The following is a 20,835-nucleotide window of genomic DNA, read 5'->3' on the forward strand; positions in this document are numbered from 1 at the left end:
CTTCACTCTCCTCCAGTAGTCTCCTCCAGTTCCACCAAACTCCTCTGCCAGGCACACGATGCACATTCCAAGCATCCTAAGCATCATCCACACACTGAGGTCTCAGCTGCAGTCTACAGCTCAACAGTCTAGTGAATGAAGCACCTACAATCATGCTCTAACAGACAGATTTGGAGAAAGAAAACAAAGACAAGGATAGGCTTTTTAAGTTTCATCAAAACAACACAGTTTGTCCCTGAGCATAGCTGACAATTATGCTGATAAGCTTAACAAAAAAAATCTAGGCAGTTTGCTTCCTCATTCCTTCAGTTCAAGCATGAAAATACAACTGCTGATGGAAAAAGGAGAGCAAATATTAATCAATATTGAGTGGTCCAGCCCAATATACATATTGCTAGTTATCTTTAGGTGATGAGGTTAAAACATTCTGGTCCACTTCTGGTATAACCCACAAACTTGAGAATCCAATTACTATTTTAGAGGAAAACATGCCACCACTCTTTCCCTCCTCAATACTATTATACAAAACCTCTTCCAGCTAAATTCGTTCCACACTTAGAAAGGCATAGCAAGTTTTCTAGAAGTCCTAGAAGGGAAGAAGAAAAAAGCACAAAATCTGCATTACTGTCACAAAGTGAAGTGCACTTAAAAAAAAAAATCTGAGGAATAGAAGAAAGAGGATTAGTAGCAGAAGACATCTCTATCAGAACATGCTTACTTACATGGTAGATCCTCTCCTCCTCACTGATCCACAGTATTTGAAAATGCCAAAATTCACTTTACCAAAGACAAAGCCAATTCACACCTCTTCTTTCAACAGGAGTATCACACAGATTTTTAATTAACGTCGTATTCCACGGAAAGAAAATTAAATGCTATTCAAGTGAACAAAAATAAAAGATGGGGAACTGACATAAAACCAGTGATGTAGACATTTACAGCAATCGTAGGACCATTCAATAATTTTGATTTGCTATACAATGTTATTTCCTGCCCTGAAATTAAAGCTGGTCTTCAATGGAAAAGAACAGATTTCAGCCTGTATACTCAGCAAGCTGACGATGACAAATAGGAAGTGGTGTTATTGCAGGAAGATGTGGGAAATCACGTGCAACAAAAGGGCAAGTAGCCTTTTCATGCCGTTTTGGTTTGGTACACAGACTGCATCCTTTTCCCTGATTTTAGGGGTTACAAACAAAGCTGTTCAATCTTCAATCACTAAGTATCCACAGATCTCAAAATCTGCTACTTTTGTGACAGCTGTTATAGAAATTTAAATTTTTAGAGATACACACCTTCCAAAATAAGAAGTTGCACAACGCATTTACAATACTACAATCTCAGTCTCAGACTACAACTTACACATTCATTTTAAAATAAGAAAACATCGTTGAAAACAACAGTAGCTAGTTGTAGCAAGATGTCTCTACTCCTGACCCTTAATAAAAGCAAATGAAGAGGTGCAGGGAGACCAAGATTTCTACGTTCATCAATTAGCAGCCTGGAAAAATATAATACAGACAACAAACTTCTTGTTCAGAAGCAGTAAGAGTTACGTTCATTCAGTAGTGTGTACCTAAGCCCTTGGCTGGCTGAGGATCTCCACATCACTGAATGAGACAAACAGACATCTGGCAAGTTAGTTCACTTTGCTGTTTCTTTCTGGAGCAATAAATTTGGATGCTCTCTCAATTGTATATGTTGCCATGAACAGAGAGATGCTAAGCAAATTAGAAGAGCCAAATCCTGCTCTCCATTACTCAGACTGAATCCAAGAAGAACCAACATCATTTTAAGCAGTAGTACTTTCCCCACTGCCCTTCATAAAATTAATTTTAGAAAAAAGTCATAATAATCACCTATCCTAATCGCTTGAAAAGCACAGCGATCACATAGTCGTGTCTTCTCAACTGAAATATGGTAAATTCTCCAACAGTGAGAAATAAAAGCCTTAGTGCTGTGAAAGGTTTGCTCACTACAGCTTCAATGCTACATAACAACCATGTGCTATGAACTCCGTATCTCTAAGTACCTGGAAGATCTGCATCTTTTTCAGCTCCCTCATTAAGACCCATGCTCTCTAAATACTTTAGGAAGAAATGGGTACTTTTAATTAATAAACATGAACTAGAATTTCAGTGTTAAATTTTCACAGGGTAGAAACGAAACAAAACAACACAAAACCACAAACAAAACCTTCCTTCCCTCACACAGTGCATTCTCTCATTTGGAAGCCTCAAATTCACCTCCTACTGTCCCCAGACAGTTACCTGTCCCTCACATATAAAAGAGAAGTGTCAATAGGCAAATCACTCTAGGTTCAAGAGAGCTCTTTGTTAATCCTTCTACCATTTAAAACCCTAATAACACTTTCAAATTTCCTGCTATAGAAAAGATGCACCTTGTACTGAAGTAACTAGGTTTGAAGTTACGAGAATTCTACATGTATTCAGGCAAAATATTCCCCTGAATTCTAACAGACAATATAATACAAATCAGAAATATGCCAACTCTGAATAAATTCTAGTTTAGTGAATTAAGTTTTAGTTTGAAGGAAAACAGGTAGCCTGAATGTAACAGCCAGTAAATTAGATACTGATACTGGAAATTATTTTTGAAATTTGAAGTACTTTAAAAGCCTTTTTTATGCAGCATTTCTCAACAACAAGGTCCATGAAAAAAACAAATCAGTAAAATGAAAACATTCAAAACCCAAACAAGAGCTAACCATATTCCATGACGAGGGAAAGCAGCTAAGTGCAAAGCAGTAACAAGAAATAACAGGTTCCTATTCTGTGAGCACTTCCTTTATTCCAGAAGAGCTGGAATAAAGTCCCTTTGAAAGCTTTTGACAGCCATCAATGAATACATTTGATTCAAAAACATATGGGACATCAAAACTTAGGAAGACAATTTATTACAGATTATTTTCATCATATAAGTTCATTCTTCTACATTTTTAGATGTACAACAAAAATAAAAAAACATTTCCTCCCACTTTTATTCTATAGTAGAAAGTTTAGAACTTTTGATTGCTTTCCATATAATGGAAAACTATGGTAAATTCTCAGTCTTTTGATGAAACAAGCCTATCTTGACAGAAGATCCACTGATTTGTTGCTCGAGATATGTTAGGAAGCACTTCATTGCTACTTATTTGGTAAAAGAAAGAAGGGTTATATTCTCTCTCTTTCTTTTAGGGACATTGTTTATCTTCAATCACATGCTTTCAAAAATATCTAGGACTGTTCCGCTGTAGCCTGGTCCTTGGCTGTTAGAACCAGCTCTGTAAGGGCTGAAAAGCTTTTTATGTTGCTTGTTTCCAGTCCCATCTTTCGTATCTAAAAAGACACAGAAGAAACATTAATTTTCTTTAAAACATCAAAAGCTCATTAATTATTCTACTTAAAACATTTAGCAAAGCCTCTGTTTTGTCCTGCATCGACGTGCGGCCAAAAAACACAACTGCATATAGTGCACGCTATAAAAAAAATTTGTATTCAACTTTGCTCAGTTAAGTCTTTCCAGCTAATGTAGTGTCTTGAGGAAAATATTTAACCATCTTCTAGGCAACTTGTAACTAAAGCCAGCTGGAATTTTTCCAATGAAACAGTCAGAAAGAGAAACTTGGCTGTAAGTTTGTTTTTAATGCATTGATTTCAACTGAAATTTTTTCAAACCCCAAATGAGGTTTCTGGGCAAAACTTTAAAGATAAATATGAATACATCCAAGACCAGCCAACAGCATGATGATGAAAGCATTTCAATAGGCTGCAAGAGCCTATGGTTCTAGCCTCGAACTTCCTGGGGGATGAAAACAACTCTACAAATAGAGAGGTTGCTACGAGTCATTTCTTACCCAGGAAATCTATTGCTCTGACAATTAGAAAAATGCGGCCATGAGAAAACTAAGAGTGCACTGAAAAAGAAAAATCTGGATCTAAATAAAACCATAATTAAATGATTCTGAAAAGGTGTTTGCTGCTGGAACTTTTTATAAAGTTCACATGTACCAAAACAGCTCCTAAATGATTATGAATAGTCTATCCCAGTTCAGCTTAAATTCACATTGCAGTGATGTTAGTGCACATAATAGGAATAAAAGAACAAAAGCCCAACCCCAGCCAAAACCACCCAAATAACAGTTCTTGTTTGTAAGATTTCTATACTTCCACTCAAATCTTCTTCCTTTGTGATAAGTCTCAGATATGAGAAAAGCATCTGCTCACAGACAGACTTTATCTACCTGTTATAATGAATCAACAGCATCTGCTCATAAATAAGACTGATGACAACTGCTCGGCAACTAATGATACGGACTTGCACTTGGAAGTTTGTTTATCTCTATATATAATTTTCAGAAATAAATCAGTACAAAACCGTATGCTTGCACAATTTGATGTAGCTACTGAACACATTTCCTGGAATATTTTCTTCTTTTATTTGTTTTGTTATTTAAGGTTTCATATTTGGCACTGAAAGGAACTTACAGTTACGCAGCACAACAAATAAGGCTAACATCTTCAAAGCTCTTGGGAATAGACCCTTGACTATGCAGTAAGTCAAGGCTGGAAATATCCAGAGAGAAGGCAAACAAAAGCAGGGCCATAAAGATGTTTCCATCAGAGCTAAGGAAAGTCCCTGCCCTCTGATCTGTCCACAGTGTTTCTCCTTTGTGCTTCTAAGCACTAAGCAGTACTTGAATTTTGAATAGTAAGAAATACAAGTTTTGCATTTGTATTAGAAAGGACAGGAAAGCATGCATTGCTCAAGTGGTATCTACAATCACCAAGGTCTCAAGTCACCTCCATTATACAGATGTGAAAAAACAAAGCAAAAACCCCCCAAAACCAAAACCACACTGACAAAGTTTTCAAGACCAAAAAAGTAAGTCAAGCTTCCCTTTCCTCCTCTATGTCACTCCTTTCCAAAACCAGTAATAATAGTAAACAAACCTGTTTCTCATGACTTACTTGTTCTCCAAAATACTCAACATCTAGGGCCAGCTGCAGTCGGATTTTGTTATCATCACTCATGCCCCCATTTGTACCAACAGGGTTTGAAGTTACAGTTCTTCTGGCTTGCTTCAACCTTTTTAGACTCTCTTCCATTTTCTTAACAGAACTTAGCACATCAGATACAGTTTCATAATACCTAAATTAAGGAAGATTAATGAGAAAGAAAAAAATTACACTTTTACAGAAAGCCTACTTCATACACATCAGTACATCACTGGCCCTGAGAAAAATGCTGAATAATGCTAGGACGAATGGTTTTCCTTGCAAGGGAGCTACTTATGTTTCCATCATTATCAATTAATCAGTATTTCCATCATTAGTTCTAGAGGTCAGTCTGAAGATTGCCATTCAGTGTTGAGGCCTCCTTCTCATCACAACATTTCTGACCTGTTCAAGATGTTTGAACTCAATAGAGACCAAGGAATGCAATTGCTCAATTTCAAACATTCTGAATCAGCCTCTATTTACAACCAATAGAGTGCTAAGTAAAATTCCTTTTACAAACAGGACAAGAATAACAGCCTGACAGACCAAAAAATACATCGTTTTAGACAAGTTGTAGAAGTGTACGTGTATATGAGAGCATGCAAGTGCACACCAGTCAGAAATGCCTATTTCTAAAATGAAGAAACTGATCTAAACAGGACTCTCAGGAAGTTGGCAGGAAAACTCAGAACACTAATGCCAAGTTAGAAATTCTATAGATGGAATAAAACATCACTTCCCACATACTGGGATCCACATTAAAGAAAGCATAGCATCAAACAAGGTAACCAAATCAACTAATCAATAAAATTTCAGAAAGCCTTATGGACTGAAATCCCATGCCTAAATGGGAAGTGCCTAAATATCATATAAATTAACTAACAGATGCCCAGGATAGTGAGTTGTTAAGAACAGCTAAGAGGAGAAAACAGAGCAACAACGGGAAATTAAGGGATCCGTAAGAGAAGTGACCAGACTGAGCTATGTTCTATAATTTGCTAAAATCTGTAACTTTCAAAAAGCCTCTCCATGACAGGCATCAAACTATTACTGTAAGAATTAAGGAAGTTAAAAGAGTCTTCCCGATGCTTACTTTTAAACAGGGAGGAAACAGAAAGCTGGCAAGCTTTTTAAAGAGATAATTAGATAGGAATGGCTAAAGAAAAAGTGCTTGCCAGCACCATGGAAACTGTTTCGAGATACCATTCTACAAAAAGTAAAAGTATACCAATAAAAGTCAACCGTGCTCTTTTCTTATCTTGGTGTTTCCCAGTCCCACTCATTTGTGAAGTCTTCCTACTTCTGCTGTACTTGGAAGTTCATCTGCCATTAAGCAAGTTTAGTCCTCAGTGATTTTTAACCAGAGTTTATGCTCTTTTCTGTTCTTCTCATTTGGATGAAGGAAATACTGTCACAGCAGGAGATTAAATTAATTACTTGCCTCTGCATTCTCAATGAAGAAACTACAATATTACTCTATTTAAGAAATCCAGCTTCTTTGTCTCTTCTCTTGTTCAGTGAGGGTAAGACATTTTAAAACAAACTGATAAAAAATAGTAACAATAAATCATGAAAACAGAATTCAACAGAAAGATCTAAGGAATTAACAAATGAACCTGCCAAACTTACCCCTGTGTTTAACTGCTACTGTGTTTAACCTAGCACTTAAGTCAGTTTTGGTAACACTGACACAGAAAGTGAGAAACTGCTTCTTGGGGGGGAAAAAAAAAGCTCTGGATGGATCCAAGGAACTACAGAACAGCTACTTTGTGTGGTGTCACCAGATTTACTGAAGCTTTAAAAGTAAGGCTTAGTAGACACAGAGAGGTAGACAGACAGGCAAGAATTCACTCTAAGATATTTTAGCTCTACAAGCATGCAACTTGACCTTCCAGAAATTTTTGGAGTTCTTCAGCAATGTTACTTAAACATAATTGCTATGGGTTAAAGTTATCTTATTTTTATGGACTAATAACTGGTTAAAAGAAGAGACACCAAGCTTGAATAAGCAGTTTTTGTGCAAAATGGATGTGACCAGTAGAATCCAGACCAAGCTATGCTTAGCCCTGTCCAAAATACTTAAGAATATTTTTAAGGACAGTTAGTGAATATTTGAGTATCAAAACTGTCTTATAATTTTAAGTTTATACTGAAAAAAACAAAAAAATTACTGCAAAGTGCTGCAGACACATTGGGCATTAATAAGTAACTGAGAGGTGCCAGAAGTGGAGCATCAGGGAGGCGAAAGGCAGGACAAAACTCATGTTCTGACTACAATTCAAACCCTCAGCGTTACATGGCTAATTCTCAGAAAACATCAATCCAATGCTCAGCAGCAGCCAACAGACAAGACAATATGCTAAGAATTATTAGGAAAACCATGTAAGGACAGACAGAAGTCACCAGCATCACACTTTAACCTGTATGGACTCTTCTGATCATACCACCTATGACCAGAAAGGACAAAGAAAACCACAAACAGCAGCTATAAAGATGGGAAGAGGAAACATCAAAATAGGCCAAAGGGACTCTTTAGTCTGAAGCAAGATTACAGAGATACATAAAATTACAGCTGACACAAAGAATAAATTGTCCATAATGCAAGAAGTAGGGAGTATCCAGTGAAATTATCTGCCAGAACTTCCAAACAAAAGCAAGTATTGTTTTCTCACGTTACACAGTTTAACTGGTTGAACTCACACAATGCAACATCCCACAGCAGTATGAATTTAACATACAGCTAGACAGACAGACAGAAACAAAATGCATTAAGGAACTTAATGCAGATGGATATTCATGCTCAAGAAGTCCTCAAGATACTAACTAGGAAACAGATCTATTAAAGAAAGCATTGCTTTATGACTGCCTTATTAAACTGTGAACAGTTAGCTCTTCAAGAGCTAAAAAAATCCAAAGGTGGGGGTTTTTTTAAACCACAAAAAAGTTGGATAATCATTACATACATTAAAAAAGTCAAAGGAAAATAGAACTCAAGTTTCTTGAAAACTGGACCATTGTTCACTGAAAATAACATGAGGTTAAGGTCTGAGACAAAATGCAAGTTTTTAGTTCACTCGTGCATTACTAGAGCTAAACAATTTTTCAAATGCCCTATCCACAATGCCACCATTTGCACAAATCTGAGCAGAAGTCAGGTGTCTGGATTCCCTGCCCTGCTTTTCATCTGTTGAATACACAGCACCAGAGTAAATCTGAAGAGATATACCCTGCTGAAAGAGGGGTATACTCTTGTTTTCTTTACAGTTGTGTTAATTCATAGTGTATTGTTTTTTTCCTGTGCCCATTCAATGGATGCTGGAAGTTTTAATTAATGCAAAGAATGTTCTGTATGGTTCTCTTACTTCTGCGTGCTTTCAGAGAGGGCACCTTCCAACCATTGCTGAATCATGGGCTGCTTCAATATATCTTTGTATTCGTTCTGCAGTCGGTAGAAGGGCTTAAGAGCACTGTCAACATAAGGTGAAGCTTTAGTTGGCACCTCCTGGTAGATGACAGAGAAACAAGGTGGGGAAAAAGAACCAGTAATTTACTTACTGAAAGCATCAGCACTGAATTATAGCACATACATAAAATGCTAAGCTGTACCTAAGCAAATAGATACATACTCCATTCATGACATATCAATGAAGAGGTCATCATACATAGGAAAGACACCATCACAAAATCATTCAGTACTGTTATACAATGTGATATAACATAGAACAAGGTTCAAAATGACGAAAGCTTTTTGAGAGATGCCACTTGATTATGACGGCATGATCCTGAATGCACTTTCTGCTCACACTGATTTCAGAGAAAGCTGAGCAGACTCAGTGTCCACAACAGCCTATTATATCTTTGGTAAAACACCTACCATTTTGTACTATACATCACTAAACTGGAGATGTTATTCCTTCTGTTCTTACGCCATCCTGCTCCCTCAGTATATTTTCCAGAAGAATGCTTTCGGGATAACTAATATCCCCTCACTATCTTCTTCTCAGCTAGTTTTGGTTGCAGAGTGCTTCATCTCTCCAGGTAGCTTAGCTTGCATGAACCTCATGCACTGCAAAGCAACAGAACATATCCAGGGTACGCAAAACCCCTGACACCTGAAATACCTCATTAACCTCTTAGAATTCCGAATCTTAGAACTTGGCCAAGCAAAAGAGTCTTTGCACATCCGATTCCTGCAAAGACTATCCTCATGCCAAATTCTGAATTCTGCTGAAAAATCAAAGTATGAGAACATAGTAAAAATAGAGTTGCCAGAACTTAACATGACTGTAATAATGTACCTTCTCTACCCAAGTAGTCTTGCTTCTGTTTATCAGTTCAGACTTCGCACCACATAAAGCCAGTGAGACTGATGGCCGAGAGAGCAATGCAGTCCCATGCATGGAGTACAGAGCTTAAGCTAGCAACTCGACTGAACTGAAGGTGGATAGGTCCTATGTCTTTGTTTTGGCAGTCAGCCCACCATCTGCTTACACATCCCATCGTCAACTGAGAGATGATGGCAGTCCACTAAATCACTATTCAGAGTTTGCTTTCAGATAAGTGAGTTAAGCAGTGTAGGGTGTCAGGTTTTTCACCCTCCTTGGACTTACATACTTTGTTCAACTCTTTCCTTAAGTAAAAATATTATCTGTTAAAGACAGAGCAATCTAGTCACTACATAGATGAATTTATTAGCCTTGAGGTTGTTTCTTCTTTTTAAATATGATTTCTGATTAAGTATGTCCTTAAAACTAAGATAGTGAGAAACCCTAGTAATAAACTGAAGTAATAAACTACTCCCTTAGGAACCATTTCTCTTCCAGCTTACCCTAAATGTTTACCACCCAAAGAAAATTTAATATCCTTGAAAGAAGTACACTTAACAGCTCTAATTTTTTCCATTTAGCCATTGAAAAAGTACAGCATTGCTGGTGGCAGTGCAGTTTCTTCGTGATAGCCAGGAAAGTGCTTTTAATTTTGGTGAGCCAAGGCAATCCTCTCCCCACCCCCAACCAAAAACACCCTACAAACAAGTAGAAGAGAAAACAAGGGGAGAGGGGCGAGTGGGAAAGAACTGTGGCCTTGCCCATTTTGGACTGCCTTCTGTGTTCAAATTAGGCAAGGATGTAGTAGTCTGTGGTTCCTGTTACCCAAATTTTTCTCCATTGCCTGAATGATACCAAGCTAACTACCAACATGACTGTGCAGACAGACTGGCAAAGGCAAGTCACAGTAGTAGAACAAGCCAAGATCAGACAATCAGCTTGGTACCATATTTCACCATTACTTTTTATTAGTTTCTCAAGAAATTACTCTTTCTAGCCATTCTCATCTTGTTCCTTCTGTGCAAGATACTTCTTGAATCAAATCCAAGCAGCTAGCTCACTGGGAAGAAGTTTCTTGACATAGCAGGCAGAAGTGTCATCCTCCCAAAAGAAGCCTGCCACTCAGCAGCACTGCATCTTATGGTATATGCTATGACATGAGGGAAACACATTTATTCTCATTAACCCTTTTTCTTTTGCACATCAACAGTTCTACTCCTTGCCCGTCCTTCTATCTCAGGCCTGTACCTTCATCATTGTTACCCTACCTAAAATTTTGAAAACACCATTTTTTTTTCCTTTGCAATCAGGTAAACAGTAAATCACTAAATTATCTCAAGGTATTTAATAGGGCTCTTGACTGTCAAGCAGATATGGACAGGCCTGAAAAACTCATAAATGTACTTCCCAGTTAACATTTTCAGCATAGGCCTTTCTGAGATTTATTTTTTAATCCGCGACCAGCACTGACCTTATTGGTTCTCCTGTATAATCTTGGGACTTCCAGTGCACTCTTCAGGTAAGCGAAGGAGGAGTCAGTGAGATCCTGGATAATCCTGTTATTCAAGGTAGGCACGCAGGCTGATAAAGAAGTCTTTGAGTCTTCCAAGGCTCCTATTGAAGTAAAAATGCTAAAGTTTAAACTGAGCTACCCTGCCCAATCGCAACATAAATTATGTGAACCCCTCCGCATCATCCCAATCTCACTCACTACCCTAGATGGCTGCTGGTGCCACATACAGGATGCTTAGCAAATAAATACACACCAGCCATTTATAGAACATCACCAGTAACATCAACCATTCCTCAGCCAGAAAAACAGATGGAGGGAAGGAAAGAAAAAAGGGCTAAAGTAACATTCTCCAGGTTCACAGTTTTTTCAGTATTACCAATGTAGCAAGGAGCTTGAATCAAAAGGCTCCGACCTACCAAGGAAATTGTGGTTGTGAAATTCTCTCTCACAGTACCTAAATTCCCTATGGAATGACTGGAACATGCTCAACTCAAAGTTGTGATTGACAACAGACCATCTACCAAGTGGGGGATGTCCACAAGCTCCTACCTCTCTTAGACTCAGATATCTACCAATAATCCTGATTTAGAAATTTAAGTGGAATTCACAGCGCAGAACTTCTGGCTATACTTGAAGACAAGGGCTAGTTCACTCACCCAGCTACATGCCTGGCTTTAATTACTAAATTAAAATCAGACTCCATGTTTCACATAAAGAATGATCAGACAAAAAAACCCCCAAAAAACAAAAACAAAAGGCTAAAATACTTAATTGCTTCTGTCCTCTGAAGTTAAGGTATTTAACTATGAAACTTTGATAACTCTCGTCCTTACATGATTCATCAGGCCAGAGAGAGAAAAACCTTTTTACAAAAATATTTTCGTTTCAACTGGGTAATGGAAAACCTCTCCTTACTTCTTCCCTATTTCCTTTACAAGTAGGAGTTTAAAGATATGATACAAGACTTCTAGTCTAAGGTCCCCCACTTCCTGGAGAAGCATCCCGATTACTGGACAATGACAAGTTACTTAAAAAACAAAAACAAAAAAACAAATCCCCCCCAAAACCTGAAGCACTTCAGACTTACCCAATTTTAATCAAACCAGACTCGACATGTCTGTTCAAGATAGTTTCTATTTAACAATTTAAACCTAAAGCAAGCGTCATTACATAATAAAAACATCAGTATTTTCAGATTTTTCATTGTAAATAATGAAACTGTGTGTAAAAGCTGATTTTAGTTGGCTGGCAGAGGAGATTTGGGAGAAAGGGGAAAGAGACTGAATTCAGCCTCTCAGCTTTACCTGCAATACAAGAGACATTCTTGAAGCCAATCATTTCAAGTTTTGGTTTAATCATTTCTAAGATGTCAGGAATCTGAACAAAAAACCCAAAAGAGATAGCCATGTTATAAACATATTTTAATTACTTTTCCTACATCCTGTAAGTTTCCAGTGCATCAAAAGACACCTTCAGTCTTTTCTATATTTTTACTGCATTTATGAGAAACCAGTACTAGAAGAATACAATATTCACGGGAATTAAGGCCTATGCACTAAATCCCTTACCCTTACTATTGTCCTCAGAGGAAATAATTTAGAATTAACAAAATATTATCAACCCAGATGTAACTTACAACTTCACAAATTACAGACATTTCAGCCTTATTGACCAAAAATACACAAAAGTCACCCCCACTGGAAGAAAATTAATACCATACAACTCTTTTCAAGATTCTGCATCATTAGCAAAGTATAATCATGATGATAAAACCTTTTTCAACCTCAAAGACTAAAACCAGTAAACACTTAAAAGAGAACATAATATTAAAGCTGAATATTGCACCACACTCCAAGCTGCAACAGAGATTTTACTAGCAAAGGGAAGACTCTGGCACAGTGATGCTTTGCACCAAAAAAGAGCAGAAACAAACTATTTTAGGGGTTAAGTCCAGCAGCTACTGATAAAAAGTTTAAATACCTGAAGTGGTTTCTCTGTAATCTGCCATTCCAAATAAGCACAGAGTAGACCATTTATTTCAGGTGATATTTTCTATATCAGATTACTCCAGTTTTAGCATTCAAGATAAAAAAAATAGCTTTATGGTACATTATTTTAAACAATTTAAGGTCCTTAGCAAGATGCCAAACAATATTGGCACATAAATCAATGAAGACTCTTTTGTAAGTAAAAGTCACAAGCACAAACCTGATCCTGGAGTTTGTCCAGATCTGCAGCAACATATACCAACTGAGTACTTGATATAGAAAGCAATGGCTGGCTTTCTGGAGAAGACCCGTTCCCTTGGTCCTCACTAGGGTTGAGGCTTACAGAAGATTCCTTTCTACCAACTGGCACAGATTTTTTGCTTTCCTTCGTATTCTCACTGGAAATAGGCCTTACAGAAACCTGAAAGATCAAACTGAGATGTGAACCCTAGCAATAGTGAAGGCAGTTAGAGTTCGACAAACAGAAACAGTATATAAAGGATTTGTAAGTTCTCAGCATTAGAATACCACAGCTGTTGGTGCACTAAGGAGTTGGATGATTTGGAGCAAGTTTGTCACTATAGTAGAGGGCAGTCCAGTCCTACAGCAATTTTCACCTATGTGGTGTTCAAATGAACTACTACACTGGAGGAATGTGCAAGACCAAAAATTTGATCATTATCTGCTTTGCAGAAACACAGTTTATTTTCATATGCTGGAATACAAAATCATAACCACTCACTGCTGTCAAACAACCCCTTTCTCCCACCTCCTCAAGCCCTCTACTGTCAGGCATGTACTTCACTCAACTACTCTGTTTTACCTCTGTTACCTGTCAGTACTTCTCATGAGCCAATTTAGCTGAGAGAATTGAGTCACTGAGTCTTAAGAAAAGAGTAAAGGGAGATCTTACTGCTGTCTTCAACTACCTAAGGGGCATGTATAGAGAAGATGGAATCAGACTTTTCCTTGAGGTACAGTGACAGAGTAAGAGGCAATGGATATGGAGTGTAGCAAGGGAAATTCTGATCAAATATGAGGAAAAAGTGGTCAGCCATTGGACCAGGGTTCCCAGAGGGGCATGAAATTGCCATCTTTGGATATACTCAAAATTCAGCTTGAAAAGACTCTGTACAACCTTATCTAAGCTGGCCTGTTTTGAGCAGGAATTGGGACCAGATGACCTCCAAAAGTCCCTTTAAATACCAATTATTCTATCATGCTGTCTTTCTATGACACAGGAAATAGGGGGAAACGTGTATGGCTGGGAGCAGGGAGTAGAAGAGCAAGTACAACCTCTCCTGCTCAGAAGCAGGGAATCACTGATGTTGAGTCAGTTGCCCATGAAACTTCCAGTTTTACAGTCAACACTGAGCAACTGATCTGGATTAACTTACCCAGCCCTCCCCCCCTTTTTTTTTTTCAGGGTTAGTTTTCACCTGGCTCAGTTTCACAAACTCGTTTACTGTATCAACAAGTAAACACTTACACAAACAGAACAAACCCACAAGATTGTGGCTACTTCTTTCAGTGGCAGAGGCAGCCTTAAGCATACATGGAAGTATAGCCTTGGCAACCATCAGACAGTAACACTGCAGCAGCACTGATATTTGTGGTTAATAACATATTTTGCAGTGATACTTTTTATAAAACAAACTCATGAACTGGTTGAAAGTATTCTTGTTAAAGAATGTTAAGTTCAGAAAAAAAGCACTTAAAAAGAGGTCACATACTTTGTTTCAAAAGGTCTCTTATTGATGGACATACCCAATCACCAAAACCATAAGCATGCTGTTGTCTTACCTCACCAATGAACACAGAGTAGCGTGCCAAAATTTGCAGACTAAGTTTCCACAGACGGTGTGCTAATAACGGTAAAAACATTTGATCTGACCAGCACTTCAGAAGACTCATCCAGACCATGTGAGTGGCCAAAAGACAGTATGAGCTGCCAGCTAGAAACAATCAGACAACAAAGGTCAACTTCCTAAGCACATTTTTAAAAGATGTAACATCAGTGTAATTGCATTACCTGAAATTGTAAAGAAAAAAAGTCTTCCAAAGAGACACAATCACAAAGATAGCAAAAAGGATTTATTAAGCATTTTCTGAAACAAACTCCTAAAATATTAGCTCCTCATTGCTTTAGATTTCAAATTCCACTAAGTCTTGTTGTAGCTGTGCAGGCAAAAGCAACAAATGAGAATTTGTCTGCAACAAAGGCAGGAACAGCTTGGCCAAATAATCCTCTTCAGGAGACAACATTTCCAGCATAATTTTTGGCTGACTTATGAAGAAGTTATATTAGACATGCTTGCCAGCCATAACAGTAATACTCCCTTAGCACTAAACTACTGCTCCTGTCAGTTATATCTGAGATTATCTGCTAGAAATATGTATTTAAAACACAGTAGGATTATTCATATTTAAACCAAATACTTTTAAAGCAGTTCATGCACTAACATTTTATAGCATACAATTAGAGAGCTAAGGAATGTGCATGTTCTGGGCAAATGCCTTGAAGTGGTAGGATTTATGCATTTTGTCTTCATTAAGACTTTTTTCTTCTTGCTCTCTTCAGAGATCAGGTGTGTATACACACACACACAGAGGCACGCATATTTATGTGGCTCTTCGCTGCCTTCTTCATAAGTATTTACTCTGTTAAATGAAGTAAGTTTTTCTGATTACAATATACTTCTAATGAATATACCAGGTTTTCCCTTCCACTCTAATGCTTCCTGTGCATACCTCCTCAACTGCTCATAAATCAATGTATGTTTTTGGAGCAGACACCAACACTATAAACCATAGCAAGCATAAATGATGCCAACAGATAGCCATTTTCACCTCTACATAGCCCTACAACAATTAAGAAAAATATGCCCCAATAACACAGCATAGCCTTTTGGTTGTCATTTAGAGGATGCCAAATGCCAATTTAGTTCCTTCTTGCACTGAGGGGATAGTTACACAAATACGTTAATAGCTGCTGCCAAAAGGGGTGTTTTTAGTAAGTACAGTGATCACTGAACAGTACTCTTATATTGCCTTCTCTATAAAAACGTATTATACTGTTTAATCAGTTCATCAGAAAACAGAAAGCTCATGTGAACCAATGGGATCCATGTTACTAAATACTCAATAGACGGTAACCCCTGCTATTTGTACCACTGATTCCTTCACAATAGAGAAATTTTTTTTGCAATAAAAGTTTACCTGGTGCTTCCTCTAGTGTATCTGAAAGTGCTTCTTCTAGGGCCCCTGCTATTTCTCTGAATCTGAGAGACAGAAAAGTTTTGAGTATTACAATTCAACAATTGCTTAAATTGATGCCTAAACATTTTTTCAATGTTTATTTCAATATTATCTCAATGTGCTATCAATGCACATACACAGATTTTAAATGTGGGGTTATTTTTGCCCAACATAAATTGGGATATAAACCAGACCAACATTCAAACACTTGAAAGAGAACCTTTGACATTTTACAGATGGACACGAAGCTTATACTTTGAGAAATTATTAAAGTAATTGCTGCAAACATTATCAAAATGATAGCTCACAGAGTGTCAAGTCCTCAGCTTTTTTGAGGACTGAAGTTTTTTGTTTTGTCACTGTTTTTAAACTAAAAGTGAACACATTGTCTCATAATTGCTTTAGCTGACCTTCAGGTATGTCATGTGACACTAGAACCTCCAGCTTTCTACATGTTTGTTAATGAACAGTGGCATAAGGTTCTGCAAACAATTCTGTACCTGATAAAAATCAATAGTTCCTCACAGGATGGCCTGACCCCCTTTTTTAAAAAATTCACCCTTCAAAAAAGTAAAAAAAAATCCTGCCTCCCCAATTTTTTAGGTATAACAGCAAAGCTAATATTAAAACCTCTGATACTTTTCCATATTTAAAGCATATTTGATAAACAACATAGCATTTCCCTCATCTAAAAATTGTCAAGCAAGAGCTGCAGAAAATTCTTCTTTAACCAGGTTTTCCCTCTAAATGCTGAAACAAAGCTATCATTTTAAGCTCCCCTACAGAAAGTTCTGTTGTCATTGCTTTCCCCTTTCTTGCTTTTATGCGCATCATAGTAACTCTGTAAGCCTTTCTATCAAACTTACTAGTTACGAACCTGTAGGGCTCCTCTCAAAGCCTCTTAACTGTCATTTCCAGACCAAAACAGGGGCCCACCTAGCTTTTCTGGTTCAAACTCCTAATGGACTAGATGCATGTTTAGCAGCTAAACATATTTTAGAAATATTTGTGAAATGGCTTCAAAAGGTCATTCCTGCCTATGCACCACTTCCACTGACAGAGCAGTGTCTTTAAGTCTTATGGTGAAAATCATTAGAGAATGGAATCAGATTTTTAACAGTGACACAGTTTTTCCTGAATGTTTCTTACATAGGAAAAAAATTTCCCCAATGCAGGGTTCACTACAGTTACACAATCAGTTGTACTGACATAATTGAAGGAATGGCAAGGGAAGGAGTTACTGGGGCAGTTTGTGCCAGCACTACTACAGAAGAAATGCCTGTACATCCACCTGTTCCTCAAAGGATCGTTTGTAAAGGCTTTAGTGAGGGCTGATTGTTCTGGGTAATCTCAGTAATTGAAAAAAGAAAAAAATCCAACAATCTTAACTATAAATGCCATAGTGTGAGATAATACTTCAGTAAAAATCCTGTATGGCTTAAGGATATTAACATACATCAAAGAAAAAGCTTCCCTGATATGTATAATGAGTATATTGCATTGTTTTCACAGTTGTGCACTAAAGAATTCATGGGCACTTCCGAAAGTTATCAGATTATTCCAATATATAGGAATAATATGGTGAAAGATGAAACAGCTGCTGTTATCCAACCATTTATCGAAATAGTGCACTACTTAGATTTACAGTAATCTTGGATTAAAGGAAAATTATTTAAGTTTTTTTAATCAGTCAGAGCTCAAAATACCTAATGGGAAAGAACATTTTTGAACAGAAAGAATATGCTGAAGCTCCATTTCAATTTTATGAACAAGAGTATCAAAGTTTGATCAAGTGGTCACTTATTAGAAAAGTTGCACATTCAAACAAAAGGGGCAGACTCAGAGACCTATTAATGATATACATCTGTTAACGGTTCATAATAGCTATGGTTCCATGGACCCTTTTAGTCTGTGTACTCAGCACTGCTACTATAGTGAGTATACGCCTGCCCTTTCCCTTGGGTCAGCATGAATATTTGTACAGTTAAGTGGTTTGGAGAAATTCATTGGAGTCGAACGTCAGCCTTTTTTTGCCCAGGGTAACAGATCCTCATATCAGTTCACTACACAGCTGCAGGACAGATGTGCAAGCAAAAAAACAAACCAGGATGTCAGAGGCTGGGACTACCATTTTACAAAATACAGTGAACCACCAAAACACTAAGACCCTGCTCCCAGCCCCGTGCTCCTGTCACTTATATCAGCTCCAGTACTCATAAGATGCCTGCATGGAATTTTTCAGCAGCAATGTAGATTTCTCCTGGATTAAAGAAACTGTATAAATGTGGCTATCATTGTACTGTTATTGACAGTTATAGAATCATACAATAAAAAAGGCCACTAAAGTGATCCAGGTTAAAAATAAGCATCAATTTCTCTCCCCTCTCTTTTGGAAATTTTACCCCCCCCCCCTTTTTTTTTTTTTTAAGAGACTCTCAGAAGGTTTTGGACCAAGAGAGATCACACACAGCACACTTAGGTCATAGCAGACTTCATCAAGTTCTCTTTCTTGCTACCCAGCCCTAAAATCAGATGTGTAGACTACACTTTCTAAAATACGGTTTTACATTCTATTTTGTACCTTTCATTAAAATTCTAGCATTACTAGAAATAAAACAGGGCTTTCTTGGGTGTCTCTGCTCTCTTCTAGCTGCAAGATCTGTAAAAGGTAATACTACAGGTACATCAGACCTGCTGGAAAAGTAAGCTAAAATTATTACTTAGCTCCTCGGGAAAAGGGAATAGTAGGGCAATCTTTGGGAAGGCAATGCTACAGGACCCAGCACTTTACAGAGTACATCCTGTGAGACAAAGAGGACATCAGAAACATGGCTAGATGCAAGCTGCAAGTTTCCAAGTCCTTTAATTCTATATTTCTAAGAAGAAAGACTTCCCTCATAGTAAGTATTCCTCTGGATTTGCACAAGTAGCATCCTTCAACATACAGTTTAGTTCCAGGGACATAGAGAAAAAGAATTTGAAACAAGATTTCACGACTTATCGAGATCTGTTCCTGAAAGTCTTATGAGTAGTATATAAAATTCAGTGTAACAACAACATAGTACATATTGAAGAGTAGCCAGCTGTGATTTTGCTAAATTGTTGAAAGATATATAAAACAGTTACTTGACTTAGTAATTAAATTCTTAGTTTGACTTCTACTATGATTTGTTGACAAATGAAACTCTTAACAATGAGGAGATCTGACCCTAAGCCAGATCATCTTGCTGGGACTGAACTCTACTGTTGAAAGAGTGAACAAAAAAATGCATACTAACCTTATTTGAAAATATACAGGCAAATTCCATTTGTTGTTAAAGCTGTGGTAAGAAGGATGAGACCTTAACCGTTTCACGCTGGCCTGGGAGCCACATTGTCGTTCAAATTTCCGTACAAAATCCATACTAGTAGTGTACTTCTGCAGAAAGAGAATGAGCATTCTGATCACGCACAGGGTCCTGGCAAACAAGGAAAGCCACCGCCCATTCAGCAGAACTCTTGTATCACACTACAGTTAAGCTTGAGGTTCAGAATGGACTGACACTGCCCCCATCACCTAATCATAAAAGGCTAAAATTCTGGATTGCAGTGAAAGCAAAAACCAATTAACTAGTAGGTGTTATTCTATGATAAGAAAAGCTAGTGCAGGACACTTCTAAAAAGCATAAAATTGTCCAAGTACCCTGAACAAGCGGAACTGATCAGAGACGCATCAGTATTTCTGAGCTGAATCACTGGGGTGGAAAAACAGCGCTGCACAGTACTAAGAACAGCCAGTCGCAGGAGATAAAGGGATACAACAAATAGAAACAATCAGGAACAAAACCCTGGAGTACACATAACCAAGCACACATGAGAATGAAAGCACAATATTTTTTCTGTTACATAGGACCTGTATTATAGGAATTTCTAGAGCTGTTTCCCTAAGAAGAACTTTAAACAATTTCAGATAAACTAACTTCATCCAGTTGTATACTTCTAATAAGATGTTTACAAATAGTATTAAGTCAGTTGCAAGCAAAGAAAAATCACATTAATCCTCACTTAAGCCCACTTTGGGCTTACTCTTGACAGTAACTTATTAACAACCTGAAAATAAATGAAATAATAAATTAAATCATACACAAAGCAGAATGCCAAACACTTGCGTGAAAAACAGAAGCAAAATAGTGCATAAAAATGTTATTTCACACAAAACAGACCATGCTAACAGAACACAAAGGTTATGTAAATCAATGTAAAGGCAAAATACAGCTACAGTTAAAATCTACATCTCTGCAATGAAAAACAGTTTGGCTTATGTGCAAGTTTCTTCTGTAAAAAAAAATAGAAAACATCCATAAAAGCTATCATACATGCTCCTTAATCCACTGCTGAATTAATGAAATAAGCCTGACTGAATCTCTCAGTGCTTCTGACTTCATTGCAGTAAGAGCAGCAGCAGGGCTGTAGCAGCAAGGCTTTTACCACAAACGAGAGCGCTACATGAGTGATGTGATTTTGCCTCTTATAAAGCAGTAAAACATTCTCAGGAGAAGCCCCTGAGTTGCTGCTTACAGGTTCTGCTCTCAGAAACTCTCCTGCGACCACAGGATACGCACTGACGTGGGCATGTCAGTGTTTTGTGTTGTGTATCTCAGTAAGTTCATAACTTCCTGTTAAAAGTATAATTACAGCATATTTTTCTTGCGACATGGCAGTTTCAGTGTGTCAAGATGGTATTCTGGAAATTGCACACAAAACCTTTT

General features: G+C 37.5%; 1 protein-coding gene across 2 annotated transcripts in view; it reads right to left on the reverse strand.

Moving 5' to 3' along the window:
• Positions 1–2,900: 2,900 nt before the first annotated feature.
• The window catches only part of COG2 (component of oligomeric golgi complex 2), a 34,261-nt gene continuing 16,326 nt past the window's right edge, over positions 2,901–20,835 (reverse strand). For both annotated transcript variants that reach the window (XM_072856317.1, XM_072856316.1), the window contains 9 exons: positions 19,366–19,505; positions 16,049–16,110; positions 14,633–14,784; positions 13,050–13,250; positions 12,146–12,218; positions 10,800–10,942; positions 8,366–8,505; positions 4,974–5,154; positions 2,901–3,341 (listed from right to left, as the gene is read on the reverse strand). In XM_072856317.1, the coding sequence (XP_072712418.1) occupies positions 3,240–3,341; positions 4,974–5,154; positions 8,366–8,505; positions 10,800–10,942; positions 12,146–12,218; positions 13,050–13,250; positions 14,633–14,784; positions 16,049–16,110; positions 19,366–19,505 (1,194 nt within the window). In that variant the 3' untranslated portion in view covers positions 2,901–3,239. The remainder of the gene's footprint in view (positions 3,342–4,973; positions 5,155–8,365; positions 8,506–10,799; positions 10,943–12,145; positions 12,219–13,049; positions 13,251–14,632; positions 14,785–16,048; positions 16,111–19,365; positions 19,506–20,835) is intronic.

This window comes from Ciconia boyciana, chromosome 3, assembly GCF_034638445.1.
Source record: "Ciconia boyciana chromosome 3, ASM3463844v1, whole genome shotgun sequence".
Classification (NCBI taxonomy): Eukaryota; Metazoa; Chordata; class Aves; order Ciconiiformes; family Ciconiidae; genus Ciconia; species Ciconia boyciana.